The sequence below is a fragment of the Rhinolophus ferrumequinum genome, chromosome 9 (genome assembly GCF_004115265.2).
Source record: "Rhinolophus ferrumequinum isolate MPI-CBG mRhiFer1 chromosome 9, mRhiFer1_v1.p, whole genome shotgun sequence".
In the NCBI taxonomy this organism is placed as follows: Eukaryota; Metazoa; Chordata; class Mammalia; order Chiroptera; family Rhinolophidae; genus Rhinolophus; species Rhinolophus ferrumequinum.
Genome location: NC_046292.1, coordinates 26,366,813 through 26,393,660, shown reverse-complemented (window position 1 = coordinate 26,393,660; position 26,848 = coordinate 26,366,813). Strand labels below are relative to the sequence as shown.

Here is a 26,848-nt window from a genome sequence, read left to right as displayed (position 1 = left end):
AGTTTAAATTTTGAAATGGAACTCTGTGGGGTGGAATGAATGGATATTTCACTTTTTACTTACGAAATTTTTATTAGTTTATATTCCTTTGGTAATTTAAGTTTAAACAGACTGCTTCAATCTTACAATCTTAAAGTGGGCTCCTAGAAATGGAACTAAGATTTTTTAAAAAGAGTCAGAGAAGCGTATGTCGGTGGATCCCATTCCCAGTTCTGACGCCCAGTACAGTCAGGTGCCGGTGGCAGGTTTGTTCCTACTGAGGATTTGGAGGCACAGGGTTCTCAGAGCCTGATGCCATCAAATATTTAAACCATCCAACTCCTTCTCCTTACACTCTCAAAGCAGGCTTCCTATGCAAATTTTCCTATAGGGGGAGAATTTGCTGGACATGGCAATTCTGACCCCCTGTGGCAGTTCCATTTCTCATGGTATATTAATACACTCGTTCTTTGGCTCAGATAGCAGGATAGGAGCTGAGTTAATATGATTTACTTCCCAAGCCCCCAGTATATAGTCTCTCTTTTAGTACTGTTAAGTCAAGTTTATGAGCTTGGACCATGATGAATTCACCAAGGTAAATGTCACCTCTGAGGCCACTTGGCAGCTGGCCAGCCAGCCTGCCATGATAATATTCCTGTCTCTTCAAACACATTTTCTTCAGGCTCCTTCCTTTCTAGACACATTCATCTTAACCAGCTGTCTCTTTCTTTATCCCTCATTCTGTCTTCTCCTCCATGACTGTTTGTCTAATTCTGTCTCTCTCTTCCTACCTCACCACCTAACTTTCCTTTATGCTTTCCACACTTTCCTTTATCCTTTTCTTTTTTCTTTCTGGTTTTCACTTTACTTAACCATGCAGTTGAATAATAAAATATACCAGAACTATATGTCAAGCACTGTGCTGGGCCATATATATAAATTATAGTCTGACCTCATGATAACTTTGAAAAGTGTTTTCATTCCTATTTTACAGAGGATGAAGTAGAGGCACATAAAGGCTATGTTGTGTTTGATAATCTAAAGGTTTTCTCTACTTAATTTTCAAAGTCAATAAATTATATGTTTTGTGTTTCTTTTATCTTAGAAAATGGTTTAAACATTTGTTTATAACCTCCATCTTATTTTTGCATGTAAGTCTCTTGTCCTAGAAAAGCATTCACATTGGATTTTTTAAATTTCTTTCTTAGGCTAGCAAGTGGGAGATGGAATGAAAGAGGAAGGAGACAAATTGGAGATGTCTCTTTGAGCAGTAGGTCTTCTCATTTCTCTTTGCTCCTTCCCTGTCTTGTTTCCTAAGATCAGGGCTTGACACTGAGTTCCCTGCAACAACCTTAGTATTCTTCATGAGGGAAATTACTTTCCCTGTCCAGGCAGACTTTATGTACTTTCTGCTTCTGTGCAAAAGGAAGAGACCAAATTTTCAGCCCCTGTATTTGTAACTTTCAGTAACTTGGAGGTGGAGGTTGCGGTAACATTGGATCTGATCCATGGAAGACGACTTTTCATCATTTGGTGTTCCCCCCATTATCCTGGAGATAGTGTGGTAGAAGTAGAGAGAAACATCCCTTCCATCTTACCTCAGATGGGGTCTGGGAGGAGTAGAAGAGAAAACAAGTTTCTGGATAGATTGAAGGCCCCTCCACTTTTACCCTAGGGAGTAAGGTTGCTTGTTTCCTGGAGATTCGAATAGCTGGGTCTTGGTTATAGGCTGGAATAGGCAGTGGGCCCTGGGCCAAGGATCAGACCGCGGTAGCAGAGAAGTCCCAGGTCTAATTGAAAATAGAGGATGCGGATTCTGGTGGGTTCAGCACCATGGACAGAAACAAGCCCGCCGCTGCCCGCGGGCTGATAGTTCAGCCCCACAGCCTGAAAAATCATCAACCACCCACCATCACCACCACCACCAACAACGACAACAAACCCACTCTCCACGCTTACTATTTCAGGGAGGGATCTAACCCAGCCCTTAGTTGACTGGCCCCCAACACTCAACGTTTCAATAAACCATGGCTTAGTTTCTATCTAAGGCCCTTCTCAATTTCTTCATGAGGTGTCTATTCCTCAGCCTCCTTGTAGAGTGGAGTCCACGTTGGAGCAACTCTTATTAAGATCCGGCTGATTTGCATATATCTGCATGCACTGGGGTTTCTCCGTTCTGTTTTTATTATAAATGAATCGTTCAGAGGAAGAAAAAGAAGGCTTATTTCACTTCTTTTCCTCTTCTTTCCCTCATTCCTAGGGTCTCGATCTGGCGATTCCCTCGAGGTGCCTGCAGGTGTGTGTGGAGGGAGAGGGTGGGAACCAGACTCCTGACAGTCAGGGGTTGTGGGACATCCTGTGTGGCTTTCCCCAGATTATTTCCCCCATATGCTTGGCTCCTGAAAGATCCTTGCGAAGCTCATAGGAAGTCTGCATTTTATTTTAGTCCACAGGGCCAGAACCTCTGCACTGAAGTCTCTGGAGCCACAGCTGGCGCCTTAGAGACTGCAGAGGGGATGGGACCTGGTTTTGGAGAAAGGAGTGAGGGGTGGTGGAGGGAAGACTCGTTTTGAAATGAAAGGAGTCCTGGGTCTCTAAGCAGCTTCTAAAAATACCATCTCCCAGCGCTGGAGGGAGGTGGAAGGGGAAAAGCGAGCGTGAGGAGAATGAAGATGGGAAGAAGTGTGTGTGTGTGTGTGTGTGGGGGGGTTAAGAGCCCTTCTTCAGGTAGATCTGATTTCAGACCCCCCTCCCCTCCCCACATCAGCATCCAAGGACTGGCCGGATGCCACACCTCCTTCTGCTTCCTCAGCGGGCTTCAGTAGTCTGAGCCCAAGCCCCTCCTGATGACCTTTCTTTTTACAGGCAAATGAACCCAATTCCTCCCAGCTATTCCTATTGCTACTGTCCAGCAGATATGTCTGTGAGCAAGCAAGTGTGCTTGTTCACATACTACAGAGAGAGAGACACACAGAGAGAGAGAGAGAGACAGACAGACAGACAGACAACATATGAAAGCAGCTTGTAAATGGCCAGTGCTCTACGATGCCAGAAAATTTCATTACACTCTGTGCTCTCAAGGAGGTATGGACGGTGGCAGAGACGGGGGTTGACCCAGGTATCCTCAACACAAAGCACGGGTCCCAGTAAGTGTTGGTTGGAGGGGTAAGGAATACATATATAAAATGCACAGACACACAGGCCACACAGGTCACGTAGACACAGGATTCACATTCATTCTCAAGACTTCTTCAGCTAGTATCTCCTCCAAAAGGAGAGGGGTTGGGTCCCCCAAGAAAAGAGCTCTGAAAAGCCACAGGGTGGGTGGAGCTTTCTCCGTTCAAGTTCAGCCCAGATGGTGGCGCTCAATAGCCGCCTCCCTCGTCCTGGAGGGCCCCAACCCTTCCCACACCAACGCCTTAAACCCTCAGCTTGCACATAAATGACCTTCACGAGGTAGAGGTCGTGTTCCACGTTTCCTTGCGGCTTCTTCAGCTCTGGTTGAACTCTGCGAGGATTACTCCGCCTTTCTCGCAGACGTCTAGGAGTTCTGGCCACTGCGCTCCTCACCAGTCCCCTGGGATGGGCGTAGAGGGATTATCAAAGGGGGGGAACTCCAGGCTCTGAGCAGAATGGGGAAAGGAGTGGTTGTGAAGAGTGCTGTCTGTGTCCTCTTGCAAGAGCAAGAAGCTGAGAAGTCGATCGTTTGTGCAAAAATCTGCCACTGCCCCATCCCGGCATCCACAGTTTCCCAGCGTTGCTGGGAGGGTGGGCCTCTTTCCCACTTTGCCCTCCTTTCTTGAGCAGCTCCCGGGGCCGGGCTTGGCCCCTTCAACCTGCCGGGGTGTGTGTGTGTGTGTGTGTGTGTGTGTGTGTGAAGAGGGCGGGGAGAGAAGGGGGCGGGATTGAGCCATGAGACACCAGGAGCCGCAGACACTGGAAGACGCCAAGAGCTGGGAGATAGAAGAGCTCCCCTGAGCTTGGGTCAGGATATCAAAATCCTCTGCAAGTCCTGGGAACAACGGAGCTTCCAGGCTATCTCAGAGGCTGCGAGGGTCGCTGCCTCCCCGAGGCTCGCCCCTCCGTCAGCCACGCCCACGTCATCTACTCAGGAATGAGGGGCTATGGTTTAGTGCTCTAAGCCACCGAGGCAGCTCATCCCCTTCCCCAGGAGTCCAGCCAGCGCTCAGCGCTGCCCTACCCCCACGATTTGGAGATTGGCGGGACCCTTTCCTTTCCCCGTTCAGTTCGCTGTTCCACCCCTGGCCTATGAAACTCCACCCCTTCACCCTCTGCTGGCGGGGATTGGTGGAGCTCCAGCGGCGGTGCCTAGTGATTGGTCCCAATGGATGACGGTAGCCTGTGAGATCCCGCCCCCAGGCGGCTCTGTGGTCTGAGGGCACTGCTCAGCGGTGCTGGGGCTGTCGCGGCTTGAGCCGCCGCCGCACAGACAGCTTGGTCTGCGGACCATGGAGACACGCGTCGGTCCACATCCGCTGCGCCTGTTCGTTTGCCTGATGCCACTCTGTCTCGCATTGCTTTTGGGACCAGGGAGACCCGGGACCGCTGAGGAAGGTGAGGAGACTGGTGGCTGTTCTTGGAACCTGGGATGCCAAAAGATAGGGGGCTGAAAAACCGGGGTGCTGGGGAAGGAGTCGTGTGGAAAGACTGGAGTCCGTATAGGGGTTTGAAGCAAGCGGGCAGCTGGAATCAAAGAACTGGAGAGACAAGAGAAAAAGGTGGCTAAGCAATGGAAAGAGAGAGGCATTGAGGAGCTCTGGGGCTGGAGACCTGGAAGGCTGGGGAAGAAAGACCAGGAACCGTGGGAGCCAGAGGAGGAGGTCCAGGGGTCGGTGAGACGGACAGGTTGAGCGATTGGAGGTGGGAGGTGTGGGGGCAGGGAGAAGAAGAGAGCGCAGGAGACAGGAAGATGCGGAGGTGAGATAGAAGTATGGGGGGACGGGATGGAGCCCGAATAGCGGGGCCTAGGGGACCACTGTGCGGCCAACAGGAGGTGCAGTGCTGGTAGGCGGTGGGGGTTTGGGGGTGGGGGCTGCCCGACGTGCTGATCCAGGAGGTGTCCGCAGTGCTGAACGTGAAGCGTGGACTACCTGGAGCCGTCAGCATTGCCGGTTTGGGCGGCCCGCAGTACCAGACCCCCGAGGCTTGCTTCTGATTCTGAATTTAGGGGAACTGTACACTTAGTTGAATCCAGAAGCGTCATATCAAGGTGCTGAATACTGAGGAAATGGCATTTGTGGCTTTGCCCACTGGGTTCGTCCTGGACTGGATTTCTGACCCTTTACAATATGCAGTTCTGATTTACTGTCAGTTATACTAAAATCAGGACGCTGTTGGCGGCCCTGCCCACTATCCATGATGCCTTTGGGCCAACCCGCTTAGAGGCCCTCACTTTGGGGCCTCATCTCTTTGCTTAAGCTCCGGATGAGTAATCTTTCAAGATTTCAGGATGGCCTGGGCTCCTATCTCTGAACTGCTGCTGTGCTATCCAAACCTGTGCTTTTCTGGGACCGGTACAGAGAAGAATTCAGACTGCTGGGATAATGCCTTCTAGGGGAAGAAAATTACTCCAAGCCTCTCTGGAACAGGAGGGGTCATGGTTTTATGACACCTCCTGTTCCAGAGGACCACTGACATTCTTTCAAAGGCAGTTGAGGTGACAGCAGCTGGAAAAGGCACTGGCTGAGAAGATGAGAGATTTTTTATTTCCCCTGCTGCTGAGAGGGTTTCTCCATTTCGTTTTCCCCCAGAGGCCCTGCAAGTCAAAGTAAAAAGGTTCGAGTTTTGTCCATCCCTGCCTGATGACCCCAGATCTCAGAAGAGCCCCTGAGTCTGAATGGATTCTGGGATGTACAGGAATCTTCTGATACGCTCACTTTTTTCCTCTTCTTGATGCTTAGTTATAATTTAGGGAATCTGGGAAGGCCAGGGGGGGTTCACTGACAACCCCCATTTTAAAGCCAGCCTTAGAGTACTTGCCACGTACTCTGTGGCAGGCTGAATAATGACTCCCCGCAATATCTCCACGTCCTAATCTTCACAACGTGTGAATGTTATCCTAAATGGCCAGAGACTTTTCAGATATGATTAAGGATCCTGAGATGAAGAGATTATTTGGATGGGCCTGATATAATCGCAATGGTCTTTATAAATGGGATGCAGGAGAAGTCAGTCAGAGGAGAAGGCAATGTGATGACAGAAGCAAAGATTGGAGTGATGCGTTTTGAAGATGGAGGAGGGGGCCACAAGCCAATGAATACAGGTGGCCTTAGAAGCTGAAGAAGGAAGTGGATCTCCTCTCTGAAACTCCAGAATAAACCAGGCTTGCAGACACCCTGTGGACCAGTGAAACTGATTTCCAACTTCTGACCTCCAGAACTGTAAGAAAAGAAATTTCTATTGTTTTAAGCCACTTAATTGTGGTAATTTGTTACAGCAGCCACAGGAAACTAATACAGGCTCTTTCCCTAATCGTGTGGCTATCCTTCTCTGGATTTGAGCTACGCACACCCCTTCCTGGGGGTGTATGGAATGGAAAAAACTTGTCTGTGTCCTTTGTCACATTTGCCATCCCTTAACAAATTTGCAGTGAACTCACCAAAGGGCCACCCTTTTGACCTTCTGGCTTTCTGGCATCTCTGTTCTCCCCTCTCCCTAGTCGTCCTCCTGGATTCCAAAGCTTCCCAGGCTGAGCTGGGCTGGACTGCATTGCCTAGTAATGGGGTAAGTGCAAACCTTCCCTCCCCCTGCCCCCTTCCCCCGCCCCATCCCAGGGATCCTGTCGTGCTCCTGACTCAGTCGCATTAGCTCCCCATGGTTGCTCAGGTTAAAACGCTCCTTGGAACATGTGGAAGGCAGCAGCCCTGACTTCAAGGCAGAGTCGCCTATTAGAAAATGTTGTTTTCAATCAGATAGTCGAAATATAAAGTAAAATAAAATAAAGTAAGTGAGGCGAGTACTGGCTGTGTCTAGGAACAGAAATGTGGCCCTGGATGGAGCCAGTGCTGGACAGTGCCTTGCATACAGTAGCTCCTTCAAGCAGTGCTGTTGGTTGATGGATTGGTAGAAGCCAGACTTGCAATTCTAAAAGAGGCTTGGAAACAGGGTCGGCGGGGAGATGTGGCGGTATGAGAGCAGCTTGGTGTCATGGAACAGGCCCTGGGGGGAGAGCCAGGAGACTCCAGGCACTATTCCTACCTGTGCCACTAACTCCACGTGCGTATCTAGTCACTCCCTGTCCCTCTGTGGCTCAGCTTTCCCATCCATAAAATTAAGACTTGGACTCAGTTGTCTCCAACGTGTATCTCTGCTTTGCATTTTATAATTTCAGGGGTGTGTATGGCGAGTGGGGGAGAGGGGGCGGCGAGGGTAGGAGGGAAAGGAGAATGTGAAATGACGGGGCAGGGGTGTTTCAGCTTGAGTCACCGCCAGGACTCGACCTACTGGGGGCGCCTTGGCTCTGCGCTACCCACACCTTTGTTCTCCTCCTCAGTGGGAGGAGATCAGCGGCGTGGACGAGCACGACCGTCCCATCCGCACATACCAGGTGTGCAACGTGCTGGAGCCCAACCAAGACAACTGGTTGCAGACTGGCTGGATCAGCCGCGGCCGCGGGCAGCGCATCTTCGTGGAGCTGCAGTTCACACTGCGCGACTGCAGCAGCATCCCCGGCGCCGCGGGCACCTGCAAGGAGACTTTCAACGTCTACTACCTGGAAACCGAGGCCGACCTGGTGGTCCGCGGGCGTCCCCGCCCTGGCGGCAGCCGGCCCCGCAAGATCGACACGATCGCAGCGGACGAGAGCTTCACGCAGGGCGACCTGGGCGAACGCAAGATGAAGCTGAACACAGAGGTGCGCGAGATCGGTCCGCTCAGCCGGCGGGGTTTCCACCTGGCCTTCCAGGACGTGGGCGCATGCGTGGCGCTGGTCTCCGTGCGCGTCTACTACAAGCAGTGCCGCGCCACGGTGCGGGGCCTGGCGGCGTTCCCAGCCACCGCGGCGGAGAGCGCCTTCTCCACGCTGGTGGAGGTGACCGGAACGTGCGTGGCGCACTCGGAAGGGGAGCCCGGCAGCCCCCCGCGCATGCACTGCGGCGCGGATGGCGAGTGGCTGGTGCCCGTGGGCCGCTGCAGCTGCAGTGCGGGATTCCAGGAACGCGGTGACATCTGTGAAGGTATCCAGCGGGTTGGAGTGTAGCACGCGCAGGTGGCAATTTGGAAAGAGTGCCCTAGATGAAAGAGGCGGGCTGGGGGTGGGGGGTGGGGGGCGGGAAGTGGGGACGTGGAAAAGCTGTGGGTTGTGGAGTCTTGAGTCCTGAGCTTCCAGTGGGTGGGTCCAGCTAGGGCCAATGAGTGAAGTTACTAGGAAGTAAATTTGACTCTATACAAGGGAGCCTTAGGGGCCTATATTTCAGGCACTATGATAAACACCTCACCACACAGGTCTTCTCATTTATTCATGGCAGTCAAGTAAGTCATCATTATCTCTGCTTTGCAAATGAGGAAACAGAGGCTCAGAGAGATTACCACCTCACTTGCAAAGTTAGGAAATAGGGAACCAGGATTTGAATCCAGATTTGCCCAACTCTCACGTTCTTTCTACTACACCATGTTGCCTCCCTGTGCATAAAGAACTCAACAGCGGCGCAACTCTACCAGCTATTGGCTGCTGGGATTGGGTACTTACAGGAAGTGAGCACGCTCTGTCACTGACAATTTGCAAGTCAGGCTGGTAGGGGGATTCTGGAGCTTGAGAGAGAGAGACAGGAAGGTTGCACTAGGTGACTACTAGTGTCCCACCCAACTCTCTCAACCAGAGTCACTGTACCCCCTGGGGTACCCTCTGTGGTGGGGGTTTTGTGGATTCTCAGGTCTGTGGGAGCACCAGGAACTGACGTCTCCTTCTTTTCCCTTCTATGGCTCTGAGGACTGAGGGTGACCGTGGAGTATGGATGTGTGCGCTTAATGGAGAAAGAGCCAGTGAAGCCTTTTCTAAGCCGTGTCCTTTTCTGGGTGCCAGGGCAACTGAAATGATTCAGGCACAGTCTCAGCTCTTAAGCTCACAGTTTAGATGGAGAGATGTAAAAATTTAAAAATCACAACAGGATGACATACTCATATGCTCTAATAGAGGGATTAACACAGTGGTGGGAAGACAGGGCAGGAAGCGATGGGACTTGCTTTCATTTCTTTATTCAATCATCCATTCAGTATGAATTGAGAACACAACATCTGCATTTCCTGAGGGTTTACGGTATGTATATAAATGAATGTCATCATTTCTTCCCTGGGGAAACTTGTGACTTAGTAAGGGATTTGGAGGAATGAACCTTCCTGAGCTCCCTAGGTAGGGTTAGGATCCACCTCTGTGCTCTAAAGGCACCTGTTGCAACCTCTATTTCTGCACTTACCTCATAGTATGCAGTGTTCTACTTACGTGTGTTTCCACCACTGGACTAGGAACTTCTGAGCTCAGGCAATGGGTTGTATTAGTCTCAGTAGCCCCAGTGTCCATAACAGGATGTGGTGTATGGTAGGCGCCCAGTGGAAATTATCAGGTGAGTAAGTGGTTACCATCGGGTGTGATACATATCAACAGAGAGGCGAGAAAGCCTGGGGAAGGGAGAACCCAATTCTAAGGGTGGAGAGAGCCAGTAAGAAGGCCTTATCTTCCAGACAGCTGAGAGAATTCTGAGTTAAGAGATTGTGTGCAGAAGCATGGAGACAGGAGAGAATGTAGCATGATAGAGGCCATGCAAGTTAGCATGGCGGGAGCACAGGGCACTTGGAGGGGTGGGAGCCATGGAGCTGGAGAGGGCTGGGGGCAAATCATGAAGGACCTTGAACGTTGAGATAACGAGTTTAGACTTTATGTTTTAGACCACTGGGGAGGATTTGAAGCAGGAATCACTTGAGCTGTAATTACAAAGAAAGGATTGGAGAAGGAAGAATTCGAGGCCAGAAGATAAGGAAGACGATACGATAGTCGAGAAGAAAGAGCACAAGGCCTGTAGTGGAGTGGAGATCATTGAGAGATGAGGGTGGCTGTGATAATGACAGAGCATCCACAACACTCGGTGACCATGTGATACAGGGCAACAAAGGAGTCTTTTGATTCCTGTGCTTCTGGAGGATTGAGTGGACAGACGGTCTTTCACTGGGGTAGAGAATACAGGACGTGGATGGACATATCGAATTTATGGTCTCCATGGTGCATTCAAGTGGAGGAAGCTAGAAAGTGGGTCTGGAGCTCAGCAACAGAAAGAGATGCTGCTTGAAGCTGTGGGTGTGGTTGGGACAGACAGACCACGGAGAATGTGTGGGGTGAGAAGCAGGAGGACCAATGATGAAGACTCACAGAACAGCTATCTGTACAGGGAAGTAGAAGAAACAGAGCCCATAAAATAGGCAGTGGCCAGAGGTTGGAGGAGAGTGTGCTTTCATGGCAGCCAAGGAAGACGGAGGTGTTTGGGAGGGAACGGCCTACAGTGTTGGGAGCCCTCAGATAAGGCCAGGATTGGACAATGTCTGCTCGGTGGCTCTGCTGAGCGCAGTTTCCGTGGAATGATGTTTTAGTCAGTTTTATTGTTTTTAGGTACTATACAGACAGTACCCTACTGCCTACACCCTAAACGGGCCGCTTTTACCGCTCCACTCCCTTGTTCTGTCACTGGGGAGAGCCAGTAGAGAAAGAACAGTGTGAGGTTAAGTGACTGGTGGAACGTAGTCCGGGAGGAGGTGAAGGGATAGGATCCAGAGTGAAGGAAGAGGAGCTGTTCTTCAACAGGAGGCTGTTCATCCCCTCCACTAGGCCTGGAAGAGAGGAAAGGGAAGATGGGTGTGAACGGAGGTGTTTGTGGGTTTGATGGCCAGACCTTGAGGAAATTACTGATGGCCTCTCTTCTTCCTATAAGGTGGGAGGGAGGGTATCTGTACCAGTGGACAGCAGGACGTTGGTCTGTTTCTTTACTGCTGTATCTCCAGAGCATAGACCAGTACCTGGCTCGTAGCAGATGCTAAAATAAAATTGTTGAATGTATGGGCAGCGGCTGGAGGAGGAGGTTTGGATCCACTAATCTGGACAATCGCACCACACACACACACACACACAGACACACACACACACACACACACACACACACACACTCAGGAACCCAATCCCACTCCAGAGCTATGTTGAACTCCCTCAGGCTGAGACCGGACAAAGGCCACTTGTAATGGCGTCAGCTCTGCCTTGGGGAGTAGGGCGCTGGGGAGGTTGCCAAGGCAAGTTTCACAGAGAGGTATTATTTTGAACTGGGGTTTGAAGAAGCAGAAGAGCTTGCCAGGACAGAAGGGGTGTAGGACATTATAGGACTGGTAGGACATAGGACTCGTAGGTGCTAAGGGAAGAGTTCAGCGTGGCGTGGGTAGGGTAACAGCAGTGAGGAGCTGTCGGAGGGTTTCAAGCAGGGAAGTGAAATGGTCAGATCAGTATTTAGAAAGTGAAGGACGTCCAAGGGCCTTCTGCACCTAAGTGGAGGTCCCTCTGTAAAGGTGGATGGATGTGGAGGGGACAGAGCAAAGATGTTCTCTCCCCTTTTTGTTTTTCTCTTTAGGGATCCTGACTCTGTCCCCCCTCTCCCAGCCACTAGAGGAATTATTGAAAGACTTTGGGAAAAACTCAGGGCATGTGACCTGTGTCTTCAGATCTCTGTAGGACCTCCTTGGAGCAGAGGGACCCCAGCAGACATGTCTTCTAAGGCTCCGCAGGGCACACTGAGACCCGTGATGGGGTGGGACGAGGGGGATTACAGACAGGGAGGTTGACTGGGGCTCAACATAGGAAGCACTTTCTAACTGCCACGTTGTTCAGCGGAGGCAGCCTCAGAAGAGGGTGGGCTCCCCATCACCAAGTATATGAGCAAAGACTGTGGCAACTGCTGGGAAAGCTGCTGGAGGACTAGGCCAGCTGGGAGGGGAATGAGATGACCTCTGAAATTCCGACTCTGACTTTGAGGAAGAGAGGGAGGGTCTGGCAGTCAGGAGTTGCTTTCCTGAGTCTGCCCTTCAACACAAACCTCTTCTAAACAGAACCTCTCCAAGTAAAGATAACGAGTGCTGTCTCGGATGGGACTACCCACCTCTAGGACACATATCCACAGAGAAAGGGAGCCCCCAGCATTCTTTCCCTACAGCTATAAGCCCCTGCAAACAGATCACCTCTTTTATTCCACAACAGAGGTGGGAAAGCTATGGTTATTTGCATTTGACTGAGGGTTTCTTGAAGCCAGACAGGCATAGGAAGTGGCAGAGCTAACACTCAAATCCAAGCCTTCTGAGTCCCAGCCAGGGTCGCTTGCTGCTGCCCACCAGACTACAGACCACACACAACGTTAGTGGGTTCCATGCCTTGTTCTGAGGCAGAGACTTCCAAAGGCTCCTGGGCTGCTGAGGCCCTGCCCAAAGCTGGGTGGCCCTGGATTCTAGGCAAGATGGACCCTCCCAAGCCTAAGCCCTGCAGATGATGGAAACCCTCAACTCTTCCCTTCTTTTCCCAGGCAGGCTGAAAGTTCTTTCCAAGGGCTAGTCTGCATCCCTTCCTTTGTACTATGTCTTCTTGGGACTGGAGAGCAGCCAGCCTTCCATAGCCAGCTAAATTACAGGGGAGGGACAGAGAACTTGGTGGGGCTAGGGAGCAAGGTGAGAACCACCCAGGCTCTGAGAGGAGGGGCCAAGAGCCACTGCCTCTTTCCCTGGCCCAGCTGGTGAGAAATTTTTATAAGTGGATGTGTAGCAGTTTCCACTTCCGGCTTGTGATGAAGGCACAGTAATTACAACCATTATTGTGTAAATGTCGTCTGTACTTTGCTAAGCAGTTTACACATCTTATCTCAGTTAATTTTCCATTAACCATTTTGAGGTAGGTATTCTACACAAGGCTCAGAGCGGTCAACCGACTTGTCCAAGGTCACACAGCAAATAAGTGGTACAACTCAGCTGCAAACCCAGGATGTTCAGTGAAAAGCCTGTGCTTTTAACAACCTGTTTTCTGGGTGAGGTGAGAGAAGCAAAGTAACTGAGGAGGTGTCAAGACTAGAACCAGGGAACTTTCACTATCCCTCTTCTCTCTCTACTCTCCTCCACCTGGCTGGCCCTATTTTAAAACTGGAACCAAATGTGTGAGTTGAGGATTTATGATTCATTAACCCCAAATGGTGGAGGGAGGATGAGCTTTGACAACATGTGTGTGTGTCAGAGTATTTGTGTCTGTGTAACTGGGCGTGTGTGGGTGTCTGTCCCTTGGTAACTGTGGGGGCACCTATCTTCTATCCTCACATCAAGACTGGAAGTTTGGCACATTTTCTTCCAGTGGGCACTGGGATGGTGGAATCAGTTTACTGGGGTTGGAATCCCACCATTTACTAGCTGTGGGACGTTGGGCAAGTTACTTAACCTCTCTGAGCCTTAGTGTCCTCATTTTTAAAATGGGGATAAAGTACATACTTCACAGGTTGTTGTGAGGATTAAATGAATTACTAGAAGTAAAACACTGCCTGTTCTAGAACACGTTAAGTGCTTACTAAGGGTTAGGTAGTATGGGGTTGCTCAGTCAGGAGCTGCCACCCCATACATAGGGCAGAGAGTAGCTGAGACACCACCCCCCTTTCCCCACCACAATTAGAGACAACTCTCATCCTAATAAGGGCTGGCAGAAAGGGGAGGGAGAGAGGAGCTGTGTAGGAGCCCCCTCCTTCTCACATTGCTCCTCCTCGCAGCCTGTCCCCCAGGCTTTTACAAGATGTCCTCTCGGCGGCCCCTCTGTTCGCCATGCCCAGAGCACAGCCGGGCCCTGGAAAATGCCTCCACGTTCTGCGTGTGCCAGGACAGCTATGCGCGCTCACCCACTGACCCGCCCTGGGCCTCCTGCACCCGTGAGTTCCCCTCCTGAAGGCTTTGAGGGGGGTGGGGAGGTGGGTGGGGAGCCGGTTAATAAAGGCAGGATCGAAGTGTTGGTGGGGGCAGAGGGCTCCACACTGGGGAGGAGAAGGGTGGGAGTGAGGGCCAGCGACCTCGGGTTTAAGGAGGGGAGCCTGGGGTGGGGATGGGAGCCTGGGCTTTGGGTTGGAAGAACCAGGAAAACAGGGAGAGTCCAGACAGAGGCTTGAGGTTGGGCTTCTAGACAGATCACCCCGAGTGGACCGCGCCCACCTCATCTCACTCTCCAGCTAGGAAGCGGACCCCCGCCCCTACACTATTCTCCACCCGCAAACCCCAGCCTCATCCCCTCACGAACCTCCTTCCACCTCAGGACCCGCCGAACCCCCTCCTACATCCCACCTCTTCACCGGCCCCACGCCCGTCCCGCCCCCTCGCTGGCCCCGCCCCCTCGCTGGCCCCGCCCCTCGCGGCCCTCTCCCCCCACCCCCCTGACGACGCGGCCCCCCTGTGCCGCCCCAGGGCCGCCGTCGGCGCCGCGGGACCTGCAGTACAGCCTGAGCCGCTCGCCCCTGGCGCTTAGGCTGCACTGGCTGCCGCCGGCCGACTCGGGCGGCCGCTCCGACGTCACGTACTCGCTGCTGTGCCTGCGTTGCGGCCGCGAGGGCCCGGCGGGCGCGTGCGAGCCGTGCGGGCCGCGCGTGGCCTTCGTGCCGCGCCAGGCCGGGCTCCGCGAGCGCGCCGCCACGCTGCTCCACCTGCGGCCCGGGGCGCGCTACACCGTGCGCGTGGCGGCGCTCAACGGCGTCTCGGGCCCGGCGGCCGCCGCGGGAGCCACCTACGCGCAGGTCACCGTCTCCACGGGGCCCGGGGGTAAGGCCTCTCCGCGCCCTGGAGAGGCGCCCTCTCCTTCTCCCCCCTGCGCCTTCCCCAAGCCTCCTCTGTCCGTCCCACGGGAGCACCCCTACACCCCGCAGCCACCCCAGAGAAACCACAACTGGTGCCAACGATGCCGCAAATCAGTGCACAGCGTCTCTCCAGGAGACGAAGTGACGACAAAAATCCTCAAGCCCAGTGACCCCCATCGAGGTTCAGCTCCCTTATCAGTGCCAAGGGGGAGGGACTGAGGGGGCATACAGGTGACTCCTTGCCGCTGGGCCACAGAGGATTGAGCGTTTAAGAGAGACTGCGGGAGCCTTCTGAAGCCCCCCTTCTCCTGACCGCGCCAAGGCTTTGCCCTACACTTAACTCTGCAGTTGCCTTGCCTCTACTTTCCCGGGGGAAAGAGGCGGAGAGCCCCTCAATCTTTTTTTCTCCCTTTTCAAAAATTTCAGTAGGAAGCAGAATCATACTTCTGTCTTAGAAATAGGGATTCTCCATCCTTCAGCCTCTGCAACCGTGCTGTACCCGTCAGCCTCTTTCCTGGTCCTGGAAAAGAGCAAGGAAGCACGAAGGGTCAGACTGCAGAGGAGATAGAATCCACTGGTCAATCCATAATAGTCACATTTCTGAGTCTGGAACGGAGAAGAATGAATAAAGACCAACAACCCTTTTATACTACATCTTCCTCATTCCTGAAATGACTGTAGATCTGGCTCTCATTCAGCTGGGGTACACCTTCAAGTTACCTTTTGCAGGAAGGATAGGTGAGTGGTAGTTTCTGTCTTTTCATATCTGAGAAGATAGGATTGGTTTGTGACTCAACTTCCCTGTCTTTTGGCAGTTGTATTGCAGAAAATCTGAGACCAGTGTAATTTTTATTCTTTTGTAAATATATATACGTATGTATTTACAAACATACACAGGTGTGTGTATAATTCTTTAACCTACTGTTGAAAGTAAAATTTAACAAGTTATCACTCTCTTTTCATTGAGTCTGACTGGAACATAGTAAAACGTTTGATGTGCACACCTTTTTTTTTTTAATTCCTGGAAAACTTTATTCAGTTATTGCTTTGACTAGAACTTCTGATAGTTCCAATATCTCTTTTAAGAATCTTTCTAAGCCATAGGTTGTACATCTGTTTCCTCATTCTCAAATCTTGTTACTTCCTTTATCATTTTTTAGCTCTTAATCCATTTCCTCTGCCTTTTGGGAGACATTGTCCAATTTGTCTGGTTTTCTGGAACAACAGTTCTGGGTTTTTTTTATTATCTCTGTTGTGATTTAATGTTTGCTGTTGCATTTACATTTAAAAAATTTGTAGAGAAAGAGAAAAAAAGCATCCATAATTCTATTACCCAGGCACAAACAACTATTAATATCCTTCCAGTTTTTTCTGTCTCTATCTTCATATCTAGAACTATCTACTGTAAAATCCCTTTTGTATAATATTATATGTAATACAAATTTTTTCCTGGTATTTTATATTAATAATCCTGTTTTGATAGAGGTGGATTTAGAAATCATATTAAGGAAATACTCTTTTATTTCCATTTATTAATAAAAATACCAAAGTTTAATATACCAAAGTTCCACTGATTGAGCACTGTTCTGTGTTTGGCAATGTGCGATATGAATTTCTACATTAATTCATTTAAATGGAATGATAATCATCTCTCAAATGATGAAACTGAGGACTGAGAGGCCAAGTAAATTGTTCAGTTAACCAGCTTGTAAGTAGAGACCCATCCTTGAACTCAGGTCTGTCTACTGCCAAAGTCCCTTGGCTATATAATGCTTCTACTTTTTTTTTTTTATTATTGGGGAACAGTGTGTACTTCCAGGACTTTCTTCCAAGTCAAGTTGTTGTCCTTTCAGTCTTAGTTTGTGGAGGGCACAGCTCAGCTCCAGGTCCAGTTGCTGTTCCTAGTCGCAGGGGTCGCAGCCCACCATCCCTTGCAGGAGTCGAACCGGCGACCTTGTGGTTGAGAGGACGCGCTCCAACCAACTGAGCCATCCAGCTGCTCCTCCAGAAGCTCAGCGGCAGCTTGTTGTCTTCAATCTAGTTGTGGAGGGCGCAGCTCACTGGCCCATGTGGGAATCGAACCTGCAACCCTGTTGTCCAGAGCTCATGCTCTAACCATCTGGCTGCCCCATCAGTACGTCATTTTTTTAATGGCTGACTAATGTTCCATTACATGGTTATACCACAGTTTCATTTATCCATTCATCGGTTTATGGACATGGGCTGTTTACACGTTTGGGCTATTATGAATAATGCTGCTATGAACATTTGTGTACAAGTTTTTGTGTGAACATGTTTTCCCTTGGATATATATCTTGGAGTGGGATTGTGACTGTGTTTAGAGATAGGGCCTTTAAGGAAGTAATTAAGATTAATGAGATCATAAGGGTGGGGCCCTAATCCCATATGACTGGTATCTTTCTAAGAAGAGGAGGAGAGCCACCAGAACTTGCCTGCTATCCCTGAGTGTACACAAAGGAAAGGCCAGGTGAGGACACAGCAAGAAGGATGCTGTCTGCAGGTCAGGAAGAGAGTCCTTACCAGAATACAATACGAGTCTGCACGCATCTTGATCTGGGATCTCTAGCCTCTAAACTGTGAGAAAACACGTTTTTGTTGTTCGGTCTGCAGTATCTTGTTATGAGAGCCTAAGATGACTAATACATATGGTAAGTTTTTCCTTTTGAGGAACTGCTTAACTTTTTGAAGCATGGCCAATATTCATATCTTTTCTGGATACTAGACCCTTGTATTACTTTCCTAGTGCTGCTGTAACAAAGTACCAAAAATTGGGTGTCTCAAAAGAAAAGAAATTTATTGTCTTAGTTCTGGAGGCTAAAAGTCTAAAATCAAGGTGTCAGCAGGACCATGCTTCCTCTGGCTTTTCCAGGGGAGAATCCTTACTTGCTTTTAGCCTTTGGTGTTTGCTGGCAATCCTTGGCATCCCTTGGCTGTGGATGCATTATTCTAGTCACGTGGCCATCTTCTCCCTCTGTGTATTCACATCACCTTCCTTCTACGAGTATCTGTCTCTGTGTCCAAGTTTCCCCTTTTCATGAAGACATGCGTCATACTGGATTAATGACCTCATTTTAACTGGATTACCTCTGTAAAGACCTTATTTCCAAATAAAGTCACAATCTAGAGGTAGTGGGGGTTAGGACTTCAACATATCATGTTTGGGGACACAATTCAACATGTAACAACCCTTATCAGATACATGATTTGCAAATATTTTCTCCTTCTCTGTGGGTTATCTTCCACTTTCTTGATAGTATCCATTGAAGTTCAAAGTTTTGAATTTTGATGAAGTCCAATTTATCTATTTTTTTCCTTGGGTTTCTTGTGCTTTTGGTTTCATATCTAAGAAACCATTGCCTAATCTAAAGTCATGAAGAATTTACACCTGTGTTTTCTTCTAGTATTGTAGTTTTGACTCAAATTATTTTAGAAAACGTGTTTCAATTTCTGGATGACTTGCTTGTATTTATCTTTTTGTTTCTGATTTTACTTCTCCATAATTAGAGAAAGAGATCTGTACAGTTTTTACTCCCTCCTCTCCTTCTTCCAGCGGGAAGGGGGATGTGGTTGTTGAACAGGTTTCCGATAGTGTCTACTGTACCCTTGGCCCCCCCTGGATGCTGGCTGAATCTCATCACAGATTTACAGCAGGAGAGCAGGTGCTTGGGCTCAGTTTTTAGCTTCATTCTCTGGATTTATCAGGCTTTCATATAATCTATCTCTGTGGGGCTGAAATGCAACCTTCTCCTATATCTACATCCTGGCCACCTGTTGCTTTCAACAAATGTTTCAAAAAATGACATTCCTGGGCCTGCCCAGTGGCTCAGGCGGTTGGAGCTCCGTGCTCCTCACTCCGAAGGCTGCTGGTTCGATTCCCACATGGGCCAGTGGTTTCTCAACCACAAGGTTGCCAGTTCAACTCCTCAAGTCCCACAAAGGATGGTGGGCTATGCACCTTGCAGCTAAGATTGAACAGGGCATCTTGAGCTGAGCTGCCCCCCGGATGGCACAGATGGTTGGAGCGCGGGCTCTCAACCACAAGGTTGCCAGTTCAATTCCTTGAGTCCCACAAGGGATGGTGAGCAGCGCCCCTGCAACTAAGATTGAACACAGCACCTTGAGCTGAGCTCCTGGATGGCTCAGTTTGTTGGAGCGCATCCTCTCAACCACAAGGTTGCCAGTTCGACTCCCGCAAGGGATGGTGGGCTGTGCCCCCTGCAACTAGCAACAGCAACTGGACCTGGAGCTGAGCTGCGCCCTCCACAACTAAGACTGAATGGACAACAACTTGAAGCTGAACGGCTCCCTCCACAACTAAGATTGAAAGGACAACAACTTGACTTGGAAGAAAGTCCTGGAAGTACACACTGTTCCCCAATAATGTCCTGTTCCTCTTCCCCAATAAAATCTTTTAAAAAAAAAAAAGGCATTCCTAGCTACTTCCTATCTGTGCCCTCTGCTTGTATCTACAAGGGACTATGCCACCTCCTGGGATGCTTCATCACTCCTCTCCCCTTTGTGCCCACATCTTTTCTGGGAGCTGCCATCTCAAGTGGATTTAGGCTGAGAGGCGCTCCATAGGGATAAGGAAAAGTGCTTTTCCTCAAAAGCAGCTATGCAGTCAAGTGATGGCTGTCCATTGTCCAGTTGACAAAGATGTTGCTATTTTTTAAGGGTCAGACAGTGGGAGGAAGGATAAAGGACCTTTCAAGTATTTTTAGGATGGGAGGCAGTGCCACTCTGTGGGCAGCTGGCCCTGGAGGTTCACTACAATTCCACTGCTCAGTCTAGTTCCACTGGCTTTATCACAGGTGGGAAGATACCACTCCACACCTCTCCCGCTCAGCTGTCAAGACTACTCTATGGTGATGTTCTGGGTTTTCAACTCTTTCTTTTAATTGGAATTTGGCAAGGACTGGAGGTGGGGCTGCTAGATGGGTGCCACTTAAAACTGGAAGCCACGTTCACAGACTTTTCAAAGAGTGAGCTACGTATGCCCTGTCTCCATTTCCTGGGCCCATCACTACCTGACATCAAGCTCCCCTCAGTGCCCTGGAGTCACGAGGAACCTCCATGTGGTGAAAGCCGGAGGGCACTTTGAATCATCTTTCCCCGTCTCTTCTCAACACACGACGCTGCCAACCACTGGCCTCTGTTGTTGGCAAACTTCTACTGAGTGCTCACTGTGTGTCAGGTATTGTGCTTAAGCTCTTTGTATTCATTACTTCATAAAATTCTCCCAGCAAGCCTGTGAAGCGTCGTCATTGTTTCCATGCTGCACATGAGGAGACTGAGGCACTTGCTCAGAGACCCGTAGCTAATAACCGGAAGTGTCAGGAGAGAAGCTTCTTAAATGTTCTCTTCCTGGGACTTCTGCGACCTTGTTTGCTCCGGGTCCTCCTGTTAATTCTCCGGCTCCTCCTTTCCAAGCACCTTTTCCTTCGTCTGTCTTTAAATGTTGTGGTTTCTTGGCTTTACTTCCTAAAAGTTTTTCCTCCTCTCCTTCTGGGTAATTTTACCTAATCACTTTCTAATGGGTCTTGGATCTCCATCTTCCTCCCAGACACCTTTTGTGAGCCCTGGAACCACTGACCCAGCTGCCTTTCCAGCATCCTGTCTTGGAAACCCCTTGGATCAACACATTGCAGTGAAGTCGTGATCTTTCCCCCCAGGAACCTGGTGGTCCCTGGCTTAGTTCAGGCGTTAGTACTTGTTTGTTTGTTTTTGCTGCTGTCCATTGGCATTATCTAGACTAGTGGTTCTCCAGCTTGTCTACATATTGGAATCACTGAGAAGCTGAAATACACACGCGCACACACACACACACACACACACTCTCATACTCTAATGCCTAGTCCCACCCCACAGAGAATATGATTTAATTGCTTTGAGTTGTACTTGGGCATCAATATTTTTTTTATTGTTGTAAAAAATACTTAACGTAAAATTTAGCATCGTAACCATTTTAAGTGTGTTAACTCTATGCACACTGTTGTATAACAGATCTCTAGAACTTTTTCATATTGCAAAACTCAAACTCACTGAGCAATTGAACAGCAGCTTCTATCCCCCACCAGCCCCTGGGTAGTTCTATTGGTAGTTCATATGGTCATTCTATTTCTAATTCTTTGAGGCACCTCTATACTATTTTCCATAGCAGCTGCATCATTTTACATTCCTACCAACAGAGCACAAGTGTTCCAATTTCTCCACATCCTTGCCAACACTTGTTATTTTCTGTTTTTCTTTTTTTGTTTTTTTTTTTTTGGGGGGGAGGGGTTGATAGTAGCCATCCTAATGGGTGTGAGGTGATATCTCATTGTGGTTTTGACCTGTATTTCTCTGATGATTAGTGATATTGAGCATCTTTTCATAGGCTTGTTGGCCATTTGTATATCTTCTTGGAGAAATGTTTATTCAAGTACTCTGCCCATTTTTCAATTCTGTGATTTGTGGGGTTTTTGTTGTTGATGTTGAATTGTAGGAGTTCTTTATATATTCTGTATATTAATCCCTTATCAGATATATGGTTAGCAAATATTTTCTCCCATTCTGTAGATTCTCTTTTCACTTTGATGATTGATTCCATTGCTGCGCAGAAGTTTTTAAGTTTGATATAGTCCCATTTATCTACTTTTGCTTTTGTTTCCTGTGGTTTGGGTTTTATAGCTAAGAAATCATTACCAGATTTGATATTAATTTCATGAACTTTTCTCCCTATATTTTCTTTTAGGAATTTTATATTTCCAGGTCTTAAGCTCAGGTCTGTAATCCATTTTGAGTTAATTTTTGTATATAGCATATGGTAAGGGTCTACCTTCATTTATCCAGTTTAACTTACACATTTGTTGTAGAGACTATCCTTTCCTCATTGTGTAGCTTTGGCACCCTTGTTGAAGATCATTTGACCATACAAGTCAGGGTTTATTTCTAGGCTCTCTATTCTGTTCCACTGATCTATATTTATTTGTGCCAGTACCATACTGTTTGGATTACTGTAGCTTTGAAATATGTTTTGAAGTCAGGAAGTGTGAGGCCACCAGCTTTTTTTTCTTTCTCAAGGTTGTTTGAATATTGATGATCCTTTGAGAATCTGTATGAATTTTAGGATGGCTTTTCTCTATTTCAGTAATAATATGCCATTGGGATTTTGACAGGAATTACATTGACTTTGTAAATCACTTTGACTAGCATGGACATTTTAACAATATTAAATCTTCTACTTCATAAACATTGATGCTTTTCCATTTATTTGTGTCTTCTTAAATTTTTCAGCAATGTTTTATACTTTTCACTGTACCAGTCTTTAGCTTTTTTTTATTGTTTATTCCTGTGTATTTCATTTTTTTCTGATGCTATTGTAAGTGGGTGTGTTTTCTTAATTTCCTTTTCAGATTTTTCGTCATCCTTGCTCAGGGACCATGCTAATCTTCTCTGTATCGTTCCAATTTTAGTATATGTGCTGCCGAAGCGAGCACCTCCTTTTCAGATTTTTCATTGTTAGTGTATAAAAATCCAACTGATTTTTGCATGTTGATTTTTTTATCCTACAACTTTGCTGGATTTGTTTATTAATTTTAACAAGTTGTTGTTGTTTTGTGGAAGTTTTAGGGATTTCTACATATCATCTGGGGACAGAGATAATTTAACTTCTTCCTTTCCAACCTAGTTGCCTTTTGTTTCTTTCTCTTGCCTGCTTGCTCTGACTAGGACTTCCAGTACTATGTTGAATCGAACTGGTGAGAGTGGACATCATTGTCTTGTTGCTGATCTTAGAGGGAAAGCTTTCAACCTTTCACTGTTGAGAAAGATGTTGGCTGTGGTCTCTTCGTATGTGGCTTTTATTGGGTTGAGGTAGTGTCCTACTATTCCTAGTGTGTTGAGTATATTACCTCTTGACCAGATCATTAGAATAGTTCAGTAGCCGGCCTTCCTGCCTGTTAAGCTGTCTAATGTCTCTAATCCACAGAAGTGTAGAAAGAGCGTGGGTGATTAGAACCAATCACCATATGGGTACGCAGCAGGAGGCCGGGTGCTTCCGCCCTCCCCCAGGAGCCACTGAAGTGGAGAGCTGTAGGGGGACAGGGGCCTTGCTTCCCTCTGGTCTGGACCCCTCAGGCCCTGCCCCTCAGGAACCTCTTGTCGCACCCACAGCCCTTTAGACCATGCCCTCAGCCTTCCCTCGCGTCTCCCCCACTCCTGCATGCCCGGGCCTTCCAGCTCCCTGGCCTTGCCCTGCAGTTGGATCTCTGTTGAGAATCCCACAATACTTACTTTCAGGGCCCTGGGAGGAAGATGAGATTCGCAGGGACCGAGTGGAACCCCAGAGTGTGTCCCTGTCATGGCGGGAACCCATCCCTGCTGGAGCCCCTGGGGCCAACAGCACGGAGTATGAGATCCGCTACTATGAGAAGGTGAGTCGGAGCCTGGGAAGGACCTGGGGCTGCATCCCCGGCTGTGGTCAGTCCACTTCCTCTTCTTTACAACCTCCTCCCAGCAAAAGCCCTTCTTACTTTCTTACTAAACATGTCCACTGGCCTCCCAGGCTGGAGTTTCTTCCTGTCCCCTCCATACCGTGGACTCCCCTGCTCTTCCTCTTTCCCTCAAGTCTCCGTTCCTCACTAGGTATCATCTCCATTTTCACCACTTTTGCCTAGTGTGTACAATTGACAAAGAGCTTGGATCAGTCTGTGGGCTGATCCAGAGTTTGTGTGCCCAAATCATATGCATACAATTTGCAACACTTTTAAGAAAAAGAATGCAGAAAGATTATGTTGTTTCCATTTTTACAAAAATGTGTGAGGTGTTGGAACACATTGCTAGGTCAATTGGTATAATTGCACTGATACAAAGGATGTGTAACACACCATTTACAAATGAAAACCATACAGTGCTCCTTATTGTAAACTCCATCTAGCCAATTGATTCTCATAGGATGCTTTTGCTGACCTCGTGTCTGTTGTCAGTCTGTGGTTGCAGTTCAATCATGATTTGACAAATGGAGTTACAGTCCAATCCACTCTCTCTTTTCCCCATAAATATAAAATCTTTTCCCCATAAATATAAAGTCTTTAAATCTGATATGTAATCTACTGTTAAACTGTTTCTCACCTTGGTGCAAATTTTATTAAAGTGAAACCTGGCTTTCAACTTCAGCACCATATGTATCAGAACTTCACTCACTTCTCAGTGATTCAAGGGACTTCTTTGCTGAATCAGACAATAGTTTTTAAATCCCAGAAGTCTACTGAGAACTGTGAGTTGGGGCCGGGGGGATATTGGACAGGAAACAGGAGGAACTTCTGAGTCACTGCTGGGCGACCTGGAGGGTGGGGTGCCCTGACTGAGGTGGAGAACCACTGAGGGGGAGGGGCAGGTTTGGGGTAAGGTGGTGAGCTTGGCTTTACCCACGTAGCATTCAGGGGCCATGGGACATCCAAGTGGACTTGTAGGTCTGAAGCTGAAGGGAGAGGCGTGGGCTAGAGAAAGAGAGGTGGGGCTTTCAGCATACAGATGGTCGCGAAGCCAGAGGACCAGAAGAGATGCCCTAGGAGGGGAACGTGAGTGGAAGGAGTGGCCAGGACAGAGTTCTGAGGAGCCCTGCTGTTTAGGAGACAGGAGCAAAGGACACTGGGAAGGAGCGAGGCTTGCAGCAGTAGCTTAGAAAGGGCTCATTGAACTGACACTTGGGGATCAGAGTATAGACAGAGTCCCGGAGTTGAGCTGGGCGGATGCTCGCAGGCCCTCAGAGAGTGTGAATTTGCTGGGAACTAAAACCCTGGAAAGCAGGAGCCAGTACAAAAGGGACTATTTGAAGTCTTCAGGACCATCTCATGGACCCCAGTGACTGGGGGTATTGCTGGAGCCACAACGCCCCTCATTTGGGCGTCTTTCTGCACCCCAGTCCAACCTCCTCTGCAGAGGGGAATGCTCAGAGCACATCATGCTGCCGCCAAGGTGGGCAGCCTTGCTCCTGTCCATCTCCCCGTCCCCAGCCTGCTGCATTTCCTAGGTCCTGCAGCCATTGCTTCACTGTTTTTCAAAACTGTTCACACGCCTGGAAGGGAGATTCTGAGTGGCCCAGCCTGGGTCAAGTCTTCCCTGGTCCCTAAATACCATGACCAAGGGACTGGGGCCACAGGATGTCATGGAGGTGCCCTTCTGTGGGTGTGGCAGGGGCTCTAATAAGGAGGTGTGGGCAGAGACGGAAAGATGGGAGTGTCTGTAACACCTGCCGTTATCAGATGTGTGGAGGCAGCAGGATGTAGAACACAAAGCGCGGGACGGGACGCAATGGAGGTGACACCCTGACCCTACCTTCATGTGACCTTCACCTCAAAAGAAGATAGAGATGGTGTTGCGAAGATTGTAGGAGGTCGGGCTCCTAGAGGGTCTGGTCCGGCACCTGGCAGTGAGCAGGGCCCGCTCAGTGCCGTTTGTCACTGGGCCCACTCTCCAGTGCAGACCCTGGGTGAGCTGCTCTACCCCCTGAGCCTGATTTCACTATCTGTGAAACAAGACAAACAAATACAACAGATAGGACAGTTATGAAAATCAGATGACAAAGGGAAGAAAAGGCTTTGTGAGCTGACCAAGACCCGGCAGGTGTCAGGGCCCATTTCCTTATTTTTCCCTCTGAGGCGTCAGGCCCAGCTCACCCCTGGACTGCCAGGCCATGTGTCCATCATCCTCACATCCCCGAGAGGGACGATCTAGCACCTTCTGTAAAGTTTCTCTTTCTCTGAGGTGGGGCTGTGCTCACTGACTGTGGGGTGGGAACTTGGGGGGACACTATGGAAGAAATCTGTGCAGCCCCCCGAGACGACCGGAGTCAGGTGCTCGTTCTCCTAAGGGTGCTCTCTGGCCCCCTTCCCTTTCCTCGTCCCTCTCCCAGAGGCGTGGGTCTGGGCCTCACGCCTCTGTCGTCCGCAGGGGCAGAGTGAGCAGTCCTACTCCACTGTGAAGACAGGGATGCCTGCAGTCACCGTCACCAACCTGAAGCCGGCCACCCGCTACGTCTTTCAGGTCCGGGCTGCTTCCCCAGGGCCCTCCTGGGAGACCCAGAGCTTCAGCCCCAGCATTGAAGTACAGACCCCAGGGGAGGGTAAGTGCCAAGGGCCAGCGGAGAGGGACCTGGGCAGGAGACAGATGGGAGAGGGATTATATGTGACATTAAGAGAGCCTACAAAACAGTTTAATCCATTACAACCTAATTAAGTAATAAATTGGGAGGCCACTAACTGATATCTACTTGGTGACATGAATTAGATTGGGTACCCGTCCTGGAGGAGCTCACAGGGAAGGGGGTCATGAATCCCTACACCCCAAGTCTCTGCTGTGGCTTCCTGCCTCACAGGACCTATCCCATGTCTTGTGGAAACATCCCTGTCCTCCCCAAGATTCCTGCTATTTCCTTGAAAGGAGTTCTGGTGTCATGGTCACCTCTTGCTCTGACCGCTAAATTCTTGTTCCCATTCTGCCTCTCTCTCTGCCATGATCATGGACCCAAACATGGCACACTCGGCCTTAGAGTGTGAAGCCAACTTCACTGAAGGTTGGGGGCCGTGTAGAGGGGGTGCACTGCAGCGATCAATGAAACAAAACAAAACGAGAATTGCACACTTTCAATGGTGAGTTGTATGGCCTGGGAATAATTTCTCATTGGAGCTGTTAACAAGACCAAATAAAACAAAGGCTGAACATTAGATATCTTGATCCTAAAACAGCTCCCTCCAGCTTCTCTACTGCAGTGCTCTACCACAGCCCTCCTTCACTTCTCTCCCCTGGTTCCTCTTCTCCCAGCCACCCCCAAGTTCCCTTTCAGGATGCCCATAGAGCATTTAGCTCCCTCTTTTGTTGTTTTGCCTGCTGCTAACCCAGCCCTTGGGGTCTCACCTCTATCTACCCCAAGCAGCTCGTGAAAGTATTTTCCTAGACAAAGGCAATTCCCCCTAAGAGGTATTCTGGCACCAGCTGTCAAGATAATAATTCTTTCCAACCTG

General features: G+C 49.2%; 1 protein-coding gene and 1 non-coding gene across 6 annotated transcripts in view; one reads left to right on the top strand and one right to left on the bottom strand.

Annotated features, from left to right (window-relative positions):
- Positions 1-4,404: 4,404 nt before the first annotated feature.
- Positions 4,405-26,848, top strand: part of EPHA10 (EPH receptor A10) — a 35,543-nt gene continuing 13,099 nt past the window's right edge. For 3 of the 5 annotated variants that reach the window (XM_033115810.1, XM_033115812.1, XM_033115813.1), the window contains exons 1-7: positions 4,411-4,554; positions 6,659-6,723; positions 7,493-8,174; positions 13,758-13,913; positions 14,440-14,790; positions 23,127-23,260; positions 25,779-25,950. In XM_033115810.1, the coding sequence (XP_032971701.1) occupies positions 4,449-4,554; positions 6,659-6,723; positions 7,493-8,174; positions 13,758-13,913; positions 14,440-14,790; positions 23,127-23,260; positions 25,779-25,950 (1,666 nt within the window). In that variant the 5' untranslated portion in view covers positions 4,411-4,448. Of the gene's footprint in view, positions 4,555-6,658; positions 6,724-7,492; positions 8,175-13,757; positions 13,914-14,439; positions 14,791-23,126; positions 23,261-25,778; positions 25,951-26,848 lie in introns of all 5 variants that reach the window. The other 2 variants (XM_033115809.1, XM_033115811.1) reach the window with 2 other exon arrangements.
- On the bottom strand, positions 22,218-22,324 carry LOC117027920 (U6 spliceosomal RNA). Its single transcript, XR_004424033.1, has one exon. It is a non-coding gene; the product is annotated as a U6 spliceosomal RNA (small nuclear RNA).